Genomic DNA, 20,682 nt, shown 5'->3' on the forward strand with positions numbered 1-20,682 from the left:
TAAATAAATTCAACAAGACAATCATGCAATTTCCTTTTTTTAGTTAACTTCATAAACAGAAAATGCTTTACAGAAGCTGATGGCTTTGGCAAATGTAAAGGCATTTTGTGTTTACTGTGGTTTCTGCAGAGTAAGCTTAAGCGGCAGAAATGCTGACGTTAACACAATTTGTAAAAACATTCCAGGTGGATAAATACCATGCAGTAGATGTTCTTGTAATAGTGTTTTTTTCCAATGAACCCACAACACTCAAAACACATGTAGTAAGTGAAAGATGTTATTCTTGGCCTTCAAAGTAATTCTCATTTAGTACTCTTGGTGTAATGCACTCTACTTAACTGGACATGCAAACAAATTTAGTGAGCAATGAAATCCTTTTTCATCTTTTCTTTGCAGTGTTGCTAAACTATAATATAATTTTTCCTTTGTTATTTTTTTTGCACCCAAATACAAAGTCATATTCCTCGTACAGTATGTGTAAATGTACTTGGCAATAAAAAAAACTATTCTGATTCTGATTAGACAATGGTTTGGGATGGGGGGGATTAGCAAATAATCAACTATTTTAAAAACTTGCATTGTGCCATCAAAGTACTTCACTCCGATGACCTCAAATTCTAAAGTCTCACTGTCAATAATGACCCTGTCATTTCCAACGCCTTCTGTCGGGTTCCTCTCTGACGGAGACGTTGCTGTGGTGAGAGTTTTGACTTACAGAGTCAAGAGGAACTGGTTTTGGGCTTAACACTTACGAACTGAAACCCACAGCCAGACCTCCCTCACATTGACTTTCCATTGGAGAGGCTGTTTCCTTGGGCTAATTGGACTTTGAATCAGGCCTGCCAGTCCTTGTTTCCTGGTTCCAGTGCTCTGGGCTCGTTGGATACAGATTGTCTGCCTGGAAAAGCTTCAGAGAAGTTGAGCACACTGTAGCTGTTGGCCACTGGAGGCCTCAGACTTATAAAACGCCAGAATCTAGACTTTTGTTGTAAAACATGGTCTTCACGGTACTCCTTGTCAATCAGCAGCAGGCAGGAGCCATCATGGGTCTAAAATGACATGAAAAATGAACTCTGAAATCGGGCCAAATTTTATTTCACCAAGGGACACTTGGATTCGGAGTGAGACACATGTGCAGAGTGTGCCGTGTTGACTTTGTGGCCTTATGTATATATTTCTTTTCGGGGTTAGGGAAAGAGGACTGAGTTGCATCTCTGCTTGAAAGGCTTGACTTGGATCAAATCTTTTATGACTCTTGATGGAACAACTCTGTTAAGTTTGCTGTTGGCTTGTGTTGCCTATTGTTTGTTTGCCAAGCTTCGCCGTTTCTCTCCTGTATTTCTTTGATTAGTCAAAGGCTCTTCGTACGAGTTTTGCTCTCACACGAGCCCTCTCCTCAGAGTAATTGCTAATGGAAAACATGGGTTGCCACTATCGTTTTTTTTATTTGGAGACAGGCAGAGGAACGCTCCAGAGTGGCGCTGAGACATATGGTATTGTTTTCTCCACAACAGAGCCTGCCAGTTCACAAGAACACATGCATGGTTGCAGAGAGCAGCGTGATTGGCTCCGCATAGCTCATCAAGGGAGATAAGATCAAATCAGCCACGAAAGCATTTATCACATTAATATCACCAGGGACGTAGTGCATGCTCATACTTTCACTCAACCCTTTCTACACTTCCATCACCCTTCTCTGTTTGCAACACCTCTTAATTTCCAAACAGCCTTTTGCGATTCCCAGGCTTAGGGTGTTGCTTAGTGGGGGATTACAGCTCTATGATAATTGATGTCAAACATTTGGCATGCTCTCTCCTTTAAACTGCACATATGGCTGTAATATGTTGATGCTTATGGGCAGAAAGAGCAGGAAATATACTGCTGGATGTTTTGAGCAGGTTACTCTGTACTGGCAGATGTGCTTGAAGAGAAGAAGTATTTGGTTACTTTTTAAGAGGCGGTGCTTTGGACTAGTTTGCTAAAGAGATAAAATGCTGAACTGACAGTTGTTTTATATCAGTGAAGAAAGCAGTTACAATTTGAGTTGGGGGAAGTAACAAAAACGCCTGCACATACTATTAAAAACACAAGTACATGAGTTTCTACCATTACAATCATGAAAGCATATGCTGCAGTTCCCATGGTATGTCGCTAACCTTTCCTCTGCATTCTTTTTGTCCGCCCTCTGCCAAGTCCAAGGAATTCCTTAAAGTCAAGGTAACATCCAGTTTGTCTTTTTTTAACTTCACAACACATTACGTGGCCATCACTGCTCAAAATCCGACTTCAAGACTGTTTTTGGCAGTAATAGCAATAGCATGCTTAGAAAGAGATGAGCTTTATTTTCTTACAGTGAGGTTTATGTTTGACTTGGCTGTGGGCTGTTGCTTACAGCTCAGAAGTACTCTGAATGGAAAAGAAAGTTTTGCTACAAGAACAGGTTGGTCACAAAGTCAACATAAATCCAACATAAGGATCCATTGGCTCTTATTATTTAACAATTAAAGGCAGATTGGCTGGCATTGTCAAGGTTTGAGATTAGATAGAGGAGAGAAGAAGGAAGAAGAGAATAAGATAGAAAGAGATCGAGGAACCAAAATGCAGTGTGCAAAAACATATTTAGCAAACAAAAAGATCAAACAGGTCAAGAAAGGCTTGCTTCGTCAGAATCATGGACTCAAACTCAATGAAAAATTAAAAGTAGTGCACATTAAAGAAACCAAGAAATATTTCCAAGCTCACAACACAAATGGGTGTGACCAGCAAATCTTTGCAGTTTTGGTGACCACAGGCATTGGCAAAAACCAGACGCAGCTGGTCACAATATATAAGAGAGGCTGAATACATTATTATAATAAGAAGTATGGAATAAACCAGTGCAGGCAGCACACGTTAGTAAAGACCAATATTAGCTCCTTACATCCTCCTTTAAAGAAGTTCAAGGACTGAGAGAAGCCATTGTGACCAAAAAAAAAGAATACTGTCCCTGCATGAAAAACCAGCGTATCGGTCCTGTAAGTGCTCGGCAATTTCAATGATTCCTGGCGGTTATTGGAAGCGGGTGCTTCTCACCTCGAATGCCGGTTAAATGCCACTAGTGATGATGACGGCCGAAAATCCTGCTTTTTGATCCAGTGTTTGCACAGACTTTATTACCATAATTCAAAGTAACATGAGATAAAAAAAAAAGAATATATGATAAGAATGTTCCCCGGTCACATTAAGAATTATATTAGGATGCAAATATGAATCTAAAGTTGATTGATAAAGTGTACAAACATACATGAAAGTAATGTGATTTTGCTAATTTGCTTTAGCCTCAACTCAGGACATCAGAGTATTCCTCTTCTGCATTTGCAAAACAGGTGCTCGGTGCAGGACGGGCTGTACCTTTCCTGCTACCTTGTGCAAACACATTTGTTTGGTTCCAGGAAATTACCAGACAGGCTCGGACTCCAAAAAATAGTCTTCGCTAGAGGAAAATTGCATAAAAACTGCATTTTCCCCTAGTGCTGGCTGTGAGCCTGCAGGAAAATAGAGCCCCAGTCTTTTTGGTCCGTCAACTGGGCATGCAGCAGGGGAGACTGAGAGCGAGGGTTAAAACAAGAGAGAGAGAGAGAGAGAGAGAGAGAGAGTTTGTTAAAGTGGGGCTGCACTTCCCTGTTTTACATTCTTGAGGTTTTCAGTGCTCTGCAAAGCCTTGAGCTAATTTGGCTTTCAGGCTTCCCCCTCTAATTCCTCACAACTAATTATAGCCGTATTCCCGCAATTAAACTGATAAACTCTGCTGAGCTTGGCAAAGTAAGCGAAGCAACCCAAGCCCCTCCTTACTGACTCAGGGCACCACCTCTTCGCCATCTTTCTTTCTTTTTGCCGTAGTAAACACACTAAAAATAAAATCTGAATTCTTCGACAGAGTCTGTCTCCTAGGCCGCAGTATTTACTGCCTCTGGTGACAATGCCAGGAACATCAAGAGGAGCATCCAGAGGTCAGGCAGATGTTGCGCACGAGGAGATTGGAATAGTTCTGTCTGCTAAAATCCGAACACCCTTAAGGGAAATTAGTCTGCTATCAGTGAATCATGATTGCGATTTGGGGACAAATTCATGGCATCATCGCAAAGAGTGTGCTTTCTTATTCCTCGTGGATTCAAATGGATTTAATGTTTTAATCCGGCCTGCCAGTACAGTGACAGCTCACGCATACGGGTAGGATACCTAGGGAGAAAGAAAAACAAGCATGGACATAAAATGAGGTAGGCTGTCTAGACCGTGTGCTTGGACTCATTTGGTTGTATGGCAGGCTTTTCAGCACATGTGAATGTTTATCTCCCTGAAATGAGGCATATGGGCTGAGCTCCATTAAGTGCCAAAGGGGTGGTCCCTCCTCAATAGGGCAAGGCCAGTTTCCCTGTCAAACGCAAATCAGCACTTTTAGTCCTCCATATTATTAAGCCTTCTTTTGCCTTTTTTTCTGCCAAAGTAATATCTGTCACAGAACTTCAGTTATTTACTCACTTCTTTACTATCCCAAAGAAAGCTCTAAAAAAACAAACCAAAAGTTGATAACATAACTTCAAATAACAAAATGGTCTGCCAGTAGAACAGAAACTGTCACAAAAGCTTTAAAACAAGAAAGACATTTTCAGTATACAGGACCACACATATATCTTATTGATGATGCTTATAGACTTAAAAACAAGTCGATTTATCTGATACACAGAACAGATTGAATGCTTATTCTTCCAGTTTGTAGGTAAATTTAACCTCCTTTTGACATAAGGCCATACGTTTATCAAGTAAAGCTCATGACACATTTCAAATACTTTTCTTATAGGAATTTATGTTTAATTTTAGCATGCACTGCTCTTGTTATCATCTTGAAATGAAGCCATATGTCTAGTGTTAGAGCCATTTATACATCAGAGTGAAGTAGTTATCTTCTGTGTTCTTCAGGCAGCTGTGGCTGGTTAGTAGATTCAGTTGTCTCATACCCGGGAGGTTTGGTGTTTGATCTCCAGCTCCTGCAGCCACATGTCCGATGTGTCCTTGGGCAAGACACTTCACCCAAAGTTACTCACGCTGCTTCATCAGCGACGTATGAATGTGTATGAATGGGATTAGTTAATTACTGATGGACACTTTACACAGCAGTCTCTACCATCAGTGTGTGAATGTGTAGGTGTGACCTGCAGTGTAAAAACACTCTGAGTAGTCAGAAGACTAAAAAAGAATTATACAAGCTCTAGTCCATTTACCGTTCAGTGTTTAATCTGCTCAGGCCAGTGCAGCTTGCTTAATTGAAGTTGGTTAAGACTGCAGTCAACCCTGGCTCCTGATTGGTTGAAGGGCACAGCGTGCTGCCAGTGCTGGCTTGATTGTTTACTGGAAGCTGTATTACACTGGTCCTTGACCGTGCTTCACGTTTAGTGTATTAGTACTTGTGTATATTTTTTGTATCTGATATGACAAGAAAAGCTGTCAGTAAAGTATTGAAATGAAGAACCTGGTCTGGAGTTTTGTGTGTGTGTGCCTGTTTTACTTGTTTTTGTGTCTTTTCTGTCACACCTTGTGTCTTTTTTAGGCAGACTTGATCATTTGCGATGACACTCTGCAACACTTTATTTTCTCCGTCTGAACACTGGAAACCAGACACAATACTGTGAAGAAGAACGCAAAAAAAATGAGCTCTGTATATAAGTTTAAAGACTTAATAGAACGGTTTGGATGGAGAATAAAGAATGGGTTTCAAAATGTTTAGAGAGCTGTTGTTAAGTCTGCCTGCAGCTGCTTCATTTGACAATCTCACATGCTCTATCTTAAAGAGGGAAGAGCTTCTAGAGCTGACTTTTTTGTGCATATGTACTGTTGAAAACGTGAAAAAAGAGGATGCTACATTTTTCTTAAGCTCAGTGGGCTGAAGAAAACAAACAGATATCACTTCTATGTGTCCTGGTAATGCGATCACATTTACCAGAACTGAGATACCAGATTATCAGAGCAGCTCTTTTTTTCCCTCTAACACGCCTCCATTTTCCTCTCCTCAAGGTATCCGAGGGCTCCGAGGTCCACTTTCAGCCGGGAAACTTCTCCCGCCTTTGCCAGATCCAGAAGGAGACCCTTCCCCATGGCAATGAGCACCTCCTTAACTGGGCCCAGAAGAAGTACAGAGCGGTAACCTCCTTCTCTGAGCTCAGGATGACTCAAGACATCTACATCAAAGTTGGAGAAGGTGTGTGCAAGATTCCCCAGATTCCCAACATAGCTCTTGGCCTCAAGGCACGCCTCCCTGTTCCCCTTTAGCTTCCTAAACTTAACTAAGCTTTTGTGTTGGAGCCCTAGCTTGAGGTTTATATGCACTGCTATGAGAAAAGAATTTGCTTCTCTCAGCAGGCGCTCATCCTTTCTTGCAGGCTACCCGTGGTAACTCTGAGTTGTGGCTGCTTACAGTCTCATAAATAATCTGAGCCCCACTAAAAATAATGAAACTGCAGAGCCATGTATTTGTGTATTTTAGCTTAATTGCAGCAAATTTAAACCTTTATATTCAGTACGCTATATATCTTTTAGACGCTCCTTGCTATCTTTTTTTCTTACATAGTTGAAACACTAAATAGATAATAACTAGCCGTATACATAACAGTTGCTACAGGTGAACCTGAAAAGGCCAACATACAGAGAAGAAGAGTTTTCTTCCCATTTACAAAGCAAGGACAGTGCATCAACAGAAGCATTGCAGACAGCTATTGGATAATGAATTTGAGAAAAAAATTAATTGGATTAAAATTCAGAAATCCACTTTTAATTCTTTATTGATTATAAAATCTACCATTAACTTATAACTGATAAATGGTTAAATAAATCTTACAGGCCATGGTATGTGTTGTGTAAAGCATGGATATACTTTAGTGTCAGTGGCGTCACCCTTCAGATGATGATGGGAAATAATCAGAGGTAAGTAGAGGAAAGAAATAGCTTTTCACATTTTTCCAATAGGTAAAATAGTGAGGGGATGTTTTTGATTGATCACTGGGGGATTCTCAGGAGAGGCCATGATTGATCTTCACATGTGCTTGAGCCATGAACTCTTCATTCTTCAAACTCCTGGCCCCTCTGTCCAGTAAACTGACGGCACATCTCAGTTCACCATGTATCAGCTCTCTGACAGGACTTCTTGTTTTTAATGAGCATCTTTCACTCCTTGGAAATAAAACAAAGCTCACATCTGGAGAAATGATGTCTCCACTGCTGGTGATAAGTTCTGTCTCTGTTTTAGTTGCAGTGGAGAACAGAGTGGTTTCTAAGCCTTCAGGATTTTTTTTTTTTTTTTTTTTTTCTTTTGCTCGAGTCATTAGAGGGAGGGCTGTGGGTTGGCAAAAGCCCAAGGTGCCATGATGTTTACTTCAAGCAAAGAGCTGTAGATTTCCAGTCCTTCACATCATCAATAGTTCTTCATGAAGATGGACAGATTCTAACCTTGCCTCCTAACCAAGGACGTACCAGTGCCACAGGGGGTCCAGAGAGGAAAGTGCCAACCTTCAGTTTACAATTTTTCCAAGGCTCTGTTTGCCAAATAAGGAAACAGCTGTCTTCTGTTTCCCCTGAGTGCTTTGAGGGGACCTGACATTTTAAGTTCTTAAGTTACTATCTTGGCAGTTATGACATTTATGAACATTTGTGAAAGTTAAGGAAATAACCCCAGAGTTTGTTTATGAATTTCATCATCCTGTTAGTGCTGGAGCATGCTGGTAAAAACCCTTTCTTAATTTTCCCATGTTAGCCCAAAACAGAAATGTCCCTGTTGAAAAGAGGGCAGTTTGTGCCAACCAGAGCATGCCATACCTCGTATGATGCAGGTCTAGCTAGTGCTGCTGAGGCAATGGGAATACCAGCTGCAGGTAAACTGTTCTTCAGATGGAGCGGCAGGGTCAAAGCAGACATTGAACTCCTCCCAGAAGCAGGGGGTGCTGTTCTGCAGCTGACCTTGTGCTCTGACCTCGCTGCGGTGGAAGGGTTACAAAAAGCTGTATTTCTTCTCTGGGGATCAAAACAAGCTCTCAGAACCCCTGAAGAGTAATATAAACATCTCTCTACTTTCAGATCCAGTGTTTTCTGACACCTGCAGGATTGATACCAAGTTCCTGTCTCTGAACTACCTGGGCGGCTACGTGGAGCCGCAGACATCAAAGGGCTGCGTCCTGTCTGGACCCGACAAAGACCGAGAAGTCCACATCGTCGAGCTCCAAGCCCCAAACTCCAGCAGGTATGCAGCCAAAGCCAGGAAAACATGTTGTCATAGTTTATTTTTGAGGTCAGGATGCTCTCACTAATCTCTGTGGGGTTCGTTTTGGACAGAAACTAACATGAAGGCAGCGAGGGGGGGGTTGTTACTCTTCACTTTGGGATGTTTTTTTTTTAAAAGAGATATTTCAAAACTTGATTTCAGAGTCCAGATTGCCAGATAGTTTCCTCACTCCCTCTGCGGAGTGATTATTCTGTGCACCCTGAAGACCACAAATGTGTTAGCAACTGTGCTGTATCTCACTCGAGTGCTATCTGGTCTGTAGTGCATATGTCTGCTTTTTCTCTGGGAACACATCCAGCTCTGTAATTAATTGGCCAGACACAGAAGGCACGATAACGCTTCGTTGGCCATACCCTCAAGAAGTTATTTTTTTCTCTCTCTCCCTCCTCTGCAGTGCTTTCCAGGTGGATGTCATAGTGGAGTTACGGCCTCTTGAGGACGATGCCCCGCTCCATCGTGACGTCGTCTTGCTGCTGAAGTGCGCAAAGTCCGTCAACTGGGTCATCAAGGCCCACAGCGTGATCGGCAAGCTGGATGTAGTGGTAAGATATCACCGTGACAACAGATAAAAGCTTTTCAACCAGGAACATTTCCCCTCTTACAGTCCTCACCATGGGGATTTTATACAGTCTTATCACACATTGCATTTCACGGACAGAAATGTCTTCACTCTTCACGACTGACCAGAAAAAGTGTCACTCTAGGCTGTGTGTTGAAATGGTGCCTGGTCCCCCTGTTGAAGGGAGAGTCAGGGGATAACAGGTTAGAGGAGGAAGTGTGAAGTGTCATCGCAGCAGCTCCGGGGTCTGTCATCACATTCAGAGAGAGCCGGGGACAGGATTTATCGGGGCATCAAATATTTCAAAAGTGAAGCTGCAGCACAAGGACCCTTCACTGCTTCTTCCCATCAGTCATAATGTGAATTATGAGAAGCACTTGCTTCAGGGCGCTTTTTCTGTGAGCTGTTCAGACCTCCTCGCCCCACACTCTAAAGACAAACACTGGCTAATTACTGCAATATATCAGAGCGCCCTTTCATTTAGAAATATGGTTTAAGACATATCATGACTAAGCATGGATACAGTTTTAATTTTAAATCTTCATTTGTATAACTCAAATCTCCAAGGACCCTCAGGAACGTTAAGAATATGACACCTTGTATGTACACTTTGGAAGAAGAGCTGAACTACAGATCATGTTGACAGGGAATTGGAAGTTGTCCAACTTATGTATTTGCTCAAGGGATTGAATTTAAGACCCTTCTTTTAGAGCATTAAACTCTCCAAGTTTAAGAAAACACTTAAAATGTGCTGAGTCTGGGTACTTTGGTATTGACTTTTATATTGTGCTGTTGTCTTGTATGCCGCTCTCTGCTGTTAACCCTGTATTCATTTCACCAGAGGTCTGCAGGGGGTTCTGTGTTTCTTCTGAGTGTAATTCTGATACTCCTACAGAGCTGCTGCAGCCATGACACTGCACTTCAGCCAGGCACGCTGTGTTTTCACAGCTGCCCGTTCGCTGCTGCACCGTACGTCAGTCAGGTCGTTTGAGTGTTATGCCAGGTCACCTAATGCCTGCGTTATGTACAGTACAGCAAAAAAAAAAGGTGGCAGAGATGGTAATGGCTCCTCTGGAGGTGCCTAACGGATTTGTTTTCTTTTAACCACTGAACACTTGTACAACATTACAGTTCTTAAGGTCATGGGTATTAGTATATTTTTACCATAGATTATTTTAACATGGCTCTACAGATGACTATGTTTGTTCTGCTCCTTGGTCTGTTTTAATATCTCTATCTATCTTTACAACTGTTGGATGGATCGAAGTTTGGTTCACAAAATTCAGTGTCACCCTTTGGATGAACTGTTAGATATTTGGGATCTTTTAACTTTCACCCTGAACTAACACTACTCCACTGGTTTCTAAACAAGCCTTGCCGAAAAAACCAAAAAGGATGTTCCTATCATGGTTTGTGTTACAGGTCTGAGGTATTTATAAGCCAGCATGCATTGATGCTGAGTCCTGGTTGTATTTTCTTATTAATGAAGGGTAGTGTTTTGAATCAGGCAAGTCCAAAATACTGGAGCTCTGCAGAGTGAAGAAATTAAAACGTTTTTTTGAATTGACAAAGCTGAGCTGCACATGGTGTTGCCACATAAAGCTTCATGAATAAACTTCTGTATGAAAGCTGACCTAAAAAGGAATTGCATCTGGCTCTTTATAGATCTAGTTCGCCAAAACTGATCGGATACCTTAATCTGCTTCAGTATGGATGTTTCAGATCGGTTTAGCACATCTGTAAGAACGACAGCACTCCAATCCACTTAACCTGTACTTTGTGCTGTGTCTTCACCAAAAGGCTAATCCATGCTAACATAATTAGCTCGACCATGGTGCAAATTACACCTGCTGTTCGTTTTGATTTTGAATCTTTCAGAATTAACTGCATCAGTTCTCTATCACTAGCTTCAGTGGTTGCACAAGACTGAAACACATATTGAGTTGTGACCATTGCAGGTTTCATCTTGTGGAGGCACATGAACAAAGGCAGACTGGCGCTTTTGTGCAACAATTGAGATACAAACTAAAATGTTAGCACCTTCAACTATGCTAACTGCAGTCTGCATTATCTTTATCATATTGAGTTACATGTGCCTTTAAGGTTTGATACATGCACTCATTCATGATAAATGGGTGATTACATTTGTTTGATCACACTGGTGTTTCGTCAAAAACACACTATTGAGTTTGTGTTCACACTATGTGCAAGTGCTGCCCCATGTGATAGTCCATGTAACACCCCATGAGGATGGTTTGTCTAAACACACTTCCCAAAAAGCGGACTTTTTGACTATGATTCGACAAGTTGTACACAGGGCTTGCAGCGCTTGTGCAACCAGTGTTTGGGAAAGTGTCAACTATGAATGTGTGATAGTCTCGTAAAAAGCGAGGCCTCACTTCTGTCAGAAAGCAGGTTGTACTCAAGTGTTGCTCAAGAGACTTGAATGTGTGGGAAACGGCTGTGAGAAAGTATCGTTACTCCCTCACAGGGAGTACACTGCAGGGTAGAACATGGATTTTAGGAGCAATCTGACATATTGGTTTCTCAGCATCGGTTTAGCTGTGGCACACCCATTAGCTCACACTCATGCGCATGATTCACACACTTGACACAGGACTGTACTTGAGGCTGAATATCTCTGGTAAAAGTTGAACAGTAAATCATGTCCTCCTGTGCTAAAGATCTTAAAGGAGCTTTACCTTAAAAGTATGTTCTTAATTTGTAGTGGAAAACACATGATGAGACTTCTTTCTTTGTTTCCCACAGGCCTCCGATACAGTGAGTCTTGGTTCAAATATAGACAGACTGATGCAGGTCTCAAAATCCCCCAAGCAGCACTTACCATCGGGGTCACAAGCCTTGATCAAGTGGGCAAGGGACCATGGCTACGGTCCAGCCACGTCTTACACCATTACTCTTGTGGCTAACCACTTCACCATCCGGCTCAGAGAGCCAGGTAAACTGAAGACACATCCTCTAAATATCTGTACCGGGTTATGATCACCTGAATCCCAAATAGAAGAAATGTATTGTAGCTAAACACCAACTGCAACTCATATCCTTTAGCAGCTGTTGCAGATTATTTTATGACTAATATTGCACATTTCACAGTCTTTACAGAGAACTTAGCATGAAATTGTGAAATGGTTTTCTAGTTGTAGCTCTGTGTAATTTGCCTGCCTGTAAAATCAGCCTCTTGAGGTTCTAACCATGTGTGACTTCCAGATGTGGTGGATCCTCTGGAGAGCAAGTTTCCTCCAGAGCTCTCCATCCTGCGTGACTCTAGTCCTCATCCAGGAGGAGGAGGAGGAGTTGCTTCTCCACACTCCAGTTTGCCCTTTCAATTCCCTCCACCTGTGTCCGACGGCCTGCCCTACCTGCAGCTGCACCCCTCCCTGGACGTGCGGCCGTGGGAGCACCAGGGTGTCCTGAGTGTTGGGCTCACTGTGCAGTGTGAGAACACAAAGATGGTGGTCAGCATCGACAGAGAGAGTTTGCAAGTGAGTGGAAAGCATATTTTTATCACCGATATGGACCCTGACTATAGAAATAAAGGGTTAAAAATGATTTTCTGTTATAATGCTGCAAGTATGAAACATATTAAACAAGAAACAGACATGACTATATTCTTAGCATTTTAATGTTAATGACTTTATTCTTGATTAATTAAAGATATCTTTCCCCTCTATTTTTTAACTAATGCCTGAACCTTATACTCTTCTAAATTTAAGGCATGACAGACATGATGTGTCAAATGTTTGTAATATTCATTTAAATCATTAATTACTCAAACAGTTTATGATGATATGAAAATGAGAAGCTCAGGTAGCTGAGAGAATACTTTGGTGACACCTGGGAACAAAGAGGTACCTCATATCGCTTTACTGATTTAAAATTGTTTTGTAAGAAGTTGTTTGAATAAAAAAAAACATATTTGACCTGGAAATGTAAAAAAAAGGCTGTTTCTGCACTATGCTATTAATCACTTGTCTCACACCATGGCAACAGTTTTAGGCTTTAAAAATGCGTTTGCAGTTTTTTTGCAGCTCATAAGGTGACAGTAATAATTATCAAATAATAAAAATTTAAGTCAACCTAATTGACTACAGTAATTCTTAAGGCAGTATATTAGTCAGCACAAAGCAAACCGTTGAGAAACTTTCTTATCTAATGTTGATTTAGCATGCAGAACAGCTGTTTTTCCTTATATAATGATTAAAAAAAGGTAGTTTAATCATAAACATCAATTTTTTTTTACCATTAAATGTTTTGTTTCCGATCTAGACTTAGTGCAGTAACATCTTATATCTTTAAAATGCAGTCTTGACAAGCAGATTTGTGTTTAGTTTCTGTATTCATACATCTTTGCTTTTGCTTCAGAGATTTGATTTAACAATCTGTGACAAGAAGAACATTAAACAGAAAAGAAAAACAAAAAAAAAGCATGGAGGGCACCCAAAGAGAAGATCAGCCAGAGTCCCCACCAATTAGGGGTCTGAATAAATGTCTTCTTCAGCACAGTTTCAAAATGCTGATGTGGCAAAATGCTGTTTCTAGGTTGTTGATATGCAAAACAACAAGTGAGGAGCTTTTGTTCTTAAACCTTATAGAGGGGAGTTTTAGCGTAAATCAATACAAACATTCAGTCACAGCTGTAGAGATCAGTTTGACCTGCAGACCTGATAATAGATAATCCGTTTTGGATCTAGTGTGAGATGATTAAAAGCGATACTGTTAAGAACAATGACAGGTATTGTTCTTATTCTAATTCTTTATATTTAAATACTCACAGCCCCGTTAAACACAGGCTGACATTGAGGCAAGTGGACTGGTTCCCAGCGTTTGGCATCTCAACACAAGGACAGCGCAGTCAGCCCACATCACAGAGTGGAAACTGGCACAGACTGTAATTAGGAGAAGCTGTGGCTGGAGCTAGACCACCTTGTGGGATTTGTTTATTCCTGGGAACTCAAAGTCAAACACAACCACTTCTTCTTTTAGCCTTTTTTTTTTTTTCAAATTCTGAATATGAGTTAATAAAGGAAAGTTTTTAGATCTATATTCCAATAATGCTGTTTTTTTATGTTTCCTCAGGCAAGTGGGTTTACGCACGCCAACCTCACGCTCCAAGACCCTACTTGCAAAGCAACAGTAAATGCCACCCACTACACGCTGGAAACTCCTCTGAATGGCTGTCACACCGCTGTGTATCCAATGCCGAACAGCCCGATGGCCCTTCACATGAACTCTGTGAGTACCACTACCATTTTTACATCTAGGGTCAGTTGCCCTATACCGTGCTGAAGCATGATTGGTCTCCGTCTTCCCCCACTGTCCTGCACTCACACTGCTCCAGAATTTACCGGGCCTGTGCCCGTTACCTCTTGTACATAATCTCATAATACAACACATGCATGGCTTCATATGATCATGATCATGCTCATTTTACAAGACAGGAAAAAATAAAAAGGACATGCGGCCGAGTCCACGTCCCCACATTGGAGAACAACACAGACAATATGATTGCAACTTTACAGACTTTGTGGCATATTTTGAGTCATTTTAGTCAGACACAGCCAGAACACTATAATGTCAATGGAGGCGGGGATTAGTTATACTTTTTGTCCACAATGTATACCCGTACTTGCCTTGTGCTCGTGCATGAACAACTGTACCGTCCCGAAGCGCACCTCTTCCATGCATGCAAGGGCCAAGGACGTTTACCGTCCTTAAGCATGGAACAGAGCACTCCCACTAGTCAAACAAACTGGAAATTTGGGGTCAAACGTGTTTGGGCACGGTACGGATTGCCTAATGTGAGTGCACCCTTAGTTAAACAAACCAATTATATCTGCTTACTCCGCATTATGATAGATTGCATCCTAATCAGTTCTATGATTGTTTGTATTATGTTATTATTTTTAATAGTTGCCTTCAGTAAGTTGAAAAGTGTGACTTCTTTAACTCTAAATGACGTTTGCATGTTGGATGAACATTTCAGTGTCTTCATGGGCCTCAGCATTCACATGCTGTTACCCTCAGTTATCTTCATCATTATGGTATGCATTCATCCAAAGTGTTTGTTCAAACAGGCAGAGCTGAATCACTGCCTCCACAACCTTTAGAAATTATTTGTGGAGCAATACATTTTGTGTCCAGTGCAGATTGAAAACCTGGGCACATGTCCAAGGTTGTCTTTTGTGTAAACACTTGGCTGCATCGATAACCTTTGACCTCTTGTCAAAAGAGATACATTTTCATTGTCAAGGTCCATGCACGTCACATATAATCTATTCTGGCTGTTGTTTCTGCTGTCGTGTGACATGTTGATGTAAGTCTGCAGTGGCACCAACAGCAGGTCAACTCACACTTGGTGGAGACTGAAGAAAAACACTGCTGGTGTCATGGAGATTGTCCTCCTACCTCATTAAATAAGACAAATCTTCAAGCAGTACTCATCTCAGACCTCTGACATTCCTCTGCTCTACTGAGAAATTAAAAGTATGTTTTTATGTTTTTGTTCAGCGTGAGTCCCTCGGCTGAAGCAACAGGACATTCCCACATTTAAAATCCAAATCCAAATGTTTTGGCAGCCCTCTCAAAGATCCAAATCTCCATGACTTTGACTTGTTGAAAACCCTGAATTAGGAAACACTAGTCACAACTGGATCTGTAGAAAAGTTGTTTTTTTGTCAAAGTTTTTCTTCCTTACGTTGCCTGGGATTTGTTACAACTCGATTCTTTTGTGGATTGCAGGTCCTGATAAGTCATGCTGAGAATAAGGATGGGAGCGGTGGGCCTCTTGATTATGACGACCTGGAATCTGGAGATGTGCTGTTCCCAAAGGAGTCAGAGAAGACGTTGACGGAGCGCACAGAGCACCCGTCCGTCATTGAGGTAAGACAGTGTGGTTCGGTCTGTGTGAGAACTGCAACTCACTGCAGGGTCACTGCAGGGACCAATGAGCATCTAAATCACAATGTAAATCCTGACAGGCTGGAAAAAAAACTCAATTTCCCAGAGCCCCTTGGTGCTAGTAAAGCCTCATCTGGCTCCTACAATCTCTCTGACTTTCCATGATATCTTTTTTATGAACTTGACCTGACATTTTCCATTTGAAGTTTCTCCATCTTCATCTCTCTACAGACTTATTTTCCTTTGTCTCATCCATTCCTCCTCTTCCACTTATTGTTCTTGTTTAAACAGTATCGCTATTTTCTGATCCATTTCAACGTGGTCAAGCACTAGCACACAGTCATGGAGCAGTGGAGTGACATTTGTGTTGGCTTTGTCTTTATTCTCCTCCCAGTTCAACTGCACATACCGAAAGAACCAGGAGACCTCAGAGACTCTTGACAGGATTGTACCGGGACCAGCGAAGCAGCCAGTCAACAACATGTCATTTAACATGGAGCTGTACTACACGCTGCCGTTCAACAGCCCTTCACGCCAGGCCTTCTACACTGTCGCACAAAATCAGCAAGTCTTTGTGGAGGTATGCTTTGCATTTCCAACATAATGTCCCTTAATTACAGTAATAGTTCATGTCTGGATGATGAAGATGAAGTAATACATTATGCAACTTGAGTTTTGGCCCCCAAATCTGAGCTTTAAAGAGGGATGTGTGTTGTATCAATCTGCTCTTTTTTAGAACACATGGGAATCTGAAGTTCTTTTGGGATAAAAGAAACTTAAAAGTGATGACTTCAGAAAACAGAATTGCATTTTTAAAGACAATCAAAACAAATCAGCAGAAGTAAACTTCACTCCAACTTCACCCAAATCAAAAATAAGATAAATAAAAGATAGAGTTTAATAGAAAGAAATGTATCTTATCACTGGGTATGCTGGAGTAAAGAAATATATTTTAAACCCTGATTTAGGTATTAAGGTAGCTTCTTCCATGGTTGGGTTGTAAAATGTAGAGCAGCTGAATCATCCTGAGTTTTGATCCTGAAAACTATCAGTAAATGTGAGGGCTCTGGATGCTTCATACATGCAAAAACAAGGTGATTTTAAACCAAAGTAGTTTTATTGGCTGGTCAAAGCATTTAAATTTGATCCTTTGACACACAGGAAACCAACGCATTTGGTTTAAGACAACACTACAATATTCCAGATTTGGGGCTGTAGGAGCTGGAGATCAAAACCCTGACCTAATGGTCCCCCCCCAGAAAAGGGCTTTAGTTTTTGAGATACCACAACTCGAGGTAGAATAAAGCACAAGTATGATTTTTCATGACATGCTACGTCATGTTGAATTCATGAAAAAACAAGCTTTAAACAAACTAATCTGTAACAAAACTCTGCTCTGTTTACTCTCTGTCTGGGACTTTAGCTCTTCCTGCTTTGATCTCATTGTTGGACATCAACTGTGTCAATTTGTATTTTGTCTCGTTGGGGCTCAACAAAAAGTAAACACTCACTTTCACCCCTCATCTTCATTGCATCTCCTCTCTACGTGTCTCCGTATCCCGTCCATCTGGCTGGAAATCCTGTCTGTGTGTTTCGCAACAGCAATTATGGAGGTCATGTAAGAGATGGCAAAGACCCATACTTTGAGGTCCTTTGAAGAGTTGATTTATGATGCTATCAGTGGGAGATGCTGCGCTGACAGAGCCAGCTGGTTACAAAGAGTTGTGTGTGTGTGTGTGGGGGTGTGTGTATGTGTGCGTATGTCTGAGGAAACCATCACTGACAATCAGTGAAAATAAAAAAGGAAAGAGAAGGGATAATAACTCAAGGGACTGTCTCATGGCTGGAAAGATACTACTACCATCCTCCTAACTATGACTGAAATACTACTTGGAGATATTTGTTGTCGTGGTAATAGCTAATGTGTTTGCAAATAGTTGTTACGCATCCAACAGACAGAATAACTTAAGCATTTATTTTTGTGTCTACCTGATGAACGAAACTCCAGTACTGATTTTCATTCCTGCTCTGGTCTGGTTTCCACATAACTCCACAAAATGATCTGGGCATTTTTTCTTCTTAATGCTCCACCTTGTTGAGCAAGGACTACTCAAAGCGCTTTTACACCGCAGGTCACATCTATACATTCGCACACTGATGATAGAGGCCGCTTTGTAAAGTCGTCATCAGTATTAACTTATCCATTCATAAACTGCGTCTTGCCCAAGGACACATCGGACATGTGGCTGCAGGAGCTGGAGATCTAACCCCCGACGTTCCAACGACCGACTCTACCATCTGAGCCACGGCTGCCCACAAAATAGTCTTTAAAGAGTAGTATGGCATTCCTTCCGAACCCTAATTTTTATCGAACAGTTAGACTCAGTAATCATGAGTGCAGTATCTTTGATCATAATCCATGAACAGGGATCAACAGCATGAATCAAAAAGCTTGGGATAGAGTCCTTCCTTCACAGATGCTCATTAAATAATTTTCTTGCAAAAGTTAAGTAGTGCCCATTTTCTGCCTGACATGTTTTTTGGCTGATTTGCTTAAAGCCATAACTTTGACAGACGTGATCACTGTAAGAGGCTTCCTCTCTCTTTACATAATAAATGTTTTTTCTCTCTCTCGCTCTCTCTCTCTCTCTCTCTCTCTTGTGCTTTAGGTCACATCAACCGCATCAGATCCAGAGCTGGGGTTCACCATCATATCCTGCTTTGTTTCTCCCGACTCCAACCCCAGTGTGGCCTCGGACTACACTCTCATTGAGACGGTCTGCCCGACAGACGACTCCGTCAAATACTATCCTCGGAGGGATTTCCCTGTCGCTCACATGCAGACGGAGAAGAAAAGTTTCAGCTTCAACTTCAATTCAATTTTCAATACCAGCCTCATTTTCCTGCACTGTCAGATGTGTCTGTGCTCTAAAAGACCTCAGAATAACCAAAGACTACCAATGGTATGCAGCAAAACCTTTTTTTTTTTTGCATGTCTAAAAAGTAACTGTAAAAGTCTATATGGTTATTTTAGCCTCTCCAAGGATAAGAAGTGTTAGCAGTGTTGTTATAGGATGTCTTTAGTGTAGTGTAGTAGTGAACCATCTTTACTCTGGCTGTCCTGATCCATTCAGTATCAGGTCTGCACTGGAAGCAGGAAACATGAATTGATGCAAAGGTTGCCAAATATCCAGCTGCAGAACAAAACATCCATCTTGGCCATCACTTTCATTTTTCACTGTTTTATCTGTCCAGCTCATATAATCTCTTGCAAGAACTTTCCTCTATTTTAAAAAAAAAACTTTTCAGATGAAAAACATTTTGTACGAATACTAGCCTGAGGCCGACTTGTGACTGTGAAGCTGATTGTTCTGTTATGATTACAATCACAGTGTCAGGTTAAGAATCACGAGTTTGTCATTTGTTTGATTTCAAAGTTTATTCCATCTGTCAGGTATGACAGAAGACATTTCCTTTAGGTTGAAAAATGTCAATGTTGCTTTCAAAATGTGAAGAGAAAGAGCTTTTAATGAGTGGCATTTTAAAATGTTTATTTTGTATTATTATTTACCTGTTGAGATTGGTTCATTCTGTTTATTTCTTAAATGATGTCCCCACAGTGCTTACAACCTGGTGAGACCTGCAATTCTCTGAGTCTGGACAATATCCTGGCCATGATGATGAACACAAAGACGTCTACCAAGCCGCTGGTTGTCGTGGATGGAAGTCATTCAGGCATTACAGGTTCGTAAAGATGAAAACAACACACACTCCTCACTCCGTTGACAAGATGCATGTGTGTCTTTACAGCTGTTTCCCCCTACCTCAATATCTTTATATATATCTTTATTAAGCTCTGATGTCCATTGTTTTGAAAGTGAGGTGTGATAAGGAAACTGTGGTAAAGAGAGAGAGGCCGGTGTGAGGGCAACAGAGCCAGAGAAAACCCGGTCCGGCACTTGGAGATTAGACCAAAACCACAAAACACTGCACATCACTTCCCCACATCTGGTCATCATTAACTGCGGTGTGTGTATGTGTAGTAGGATTGTGTACGCAGGTGCGCGTGTATGCACGTTTGTGACTGTTTACAGTAACGACAGTACACACAGAGTGTGTTTTTAGGTGTGTGTGTACATACTAGCATGTGGTTGACAGCAGTGAATGGGAGTGTACCAACGCTGAGGCCCAGTTCGGTTGCTCTGGGCCCAACCATGCTGAGAGGTGGAAAAAAAGGAGTCATACAGAACCAAGCTCCAGTTGTTTTCACTCAGGACCTTCACTGTGGCCTCCACTTTCCACTGGAGCGGGGGGGGGGGGGGGGGGGGGGGGGTGAGGATAGAGGGGAGTGGTGGTCCTCTCTCTGGCTTCAGGAGTCCAGCCAGGGCCTGAAGGCTGGATCAAAACTTGTATCGTCATTCATACACTCACAGTATTGAGGCTGAGAGGCTGTGAGTGTGATCACAGGGAGGGGGAAGACTGCAGATTTGAGGGGGGCCTGAGGTCACATTTGACTAATTATGGCTTGAACTGAAATGGAATGATATCATGAGTGCCTGATCTCTGGTGGGCAGCCTGAGTTGTTTAAATCAGCATCCCCTCTGAGCAATGACATCATCAAGAGATCTGTGGTCAGTTTGAGTCAACTGTACTGACTCATGACTTTAATATAAATCACGTCATGTTAAACAGCGTGAGATTGAATTAGACTGATATATCAGGGCGGCCGATAACAGCAAAAGCCAGCCTTATTTAAATTATATTGTATTGTTATATACACCAGCTGTTATGTGTCACATGTATAGTTTCTAACAAGCTGGAACAGACCAAGAACATTTAAAACAAGGGGGCCATGGTCAACTTGATTTTTTTGCTCAGCTTTTACACATCCATATAAAGA

The 20,682-nt window shown here is 41.5% G+C and overlaps 1 protein-coding gene across 1 annotated transcript in view; it reads left to right on the forward strand.

Annotated features, from left to right (window-relative positions):
- The window catches only part of tgfbr3 (transforming growth factor, beta receptor III), an 80,351-nt gene that overhangs the window by 43,607 nt on the left and 16,062 nt on the right, over positions 1-20,682 (forward strand). Inside the window, exons 5-14 of the mRNA XM_020632703.3 lie at positions 6,049-6,232; positions 8,101-8,263; positions 8,700-8,847; positions 11,634-11,823; positions 12,093-12,367; positions 13,962-14,117; positions 15,624-15,764; positions 16,177-16,362; positions 18,452-18,745; positions 19,403-19,526. Coding sequence (XP_020488359.1) covers positions 6,049-6,232; positions 8,101-8,263; positions 8,700-8,847; positions 11,634-11,823; positions 12,093-12,367; positions 13,962-14,117; positions 15,624-15,764; positions 16,177-16,362; positions 18,452-18,745; positions 19,403-19,526 — 1,861 coding nt within the window. The remainder of the gene's footprint in view (positions 1-6,048; positions 6,233-8,100; positions 8,264-8,699; positions 8,848-11,633; positions 11,824-12,092; positions 12,368-13,961; positions 14,118-15,623; positions 15,765-16,176; positions 16,363-18,451; positions 18,746-19,402; positions 19,527-20,682) is intronic.

Source organism: Labrus bergylta, chromosome 6, assembly GCF_963930695.1.
Source record: "Labrus bergylta chromosome 6, fLabBer1.1, whole genome shotgun sequence".
NCBI classification, from domain to species: Eukaryota; Metazoa; Chordata; class Actinopteri; order Labriformes; family Labridae; genus Labrus; species Labrus bergylta.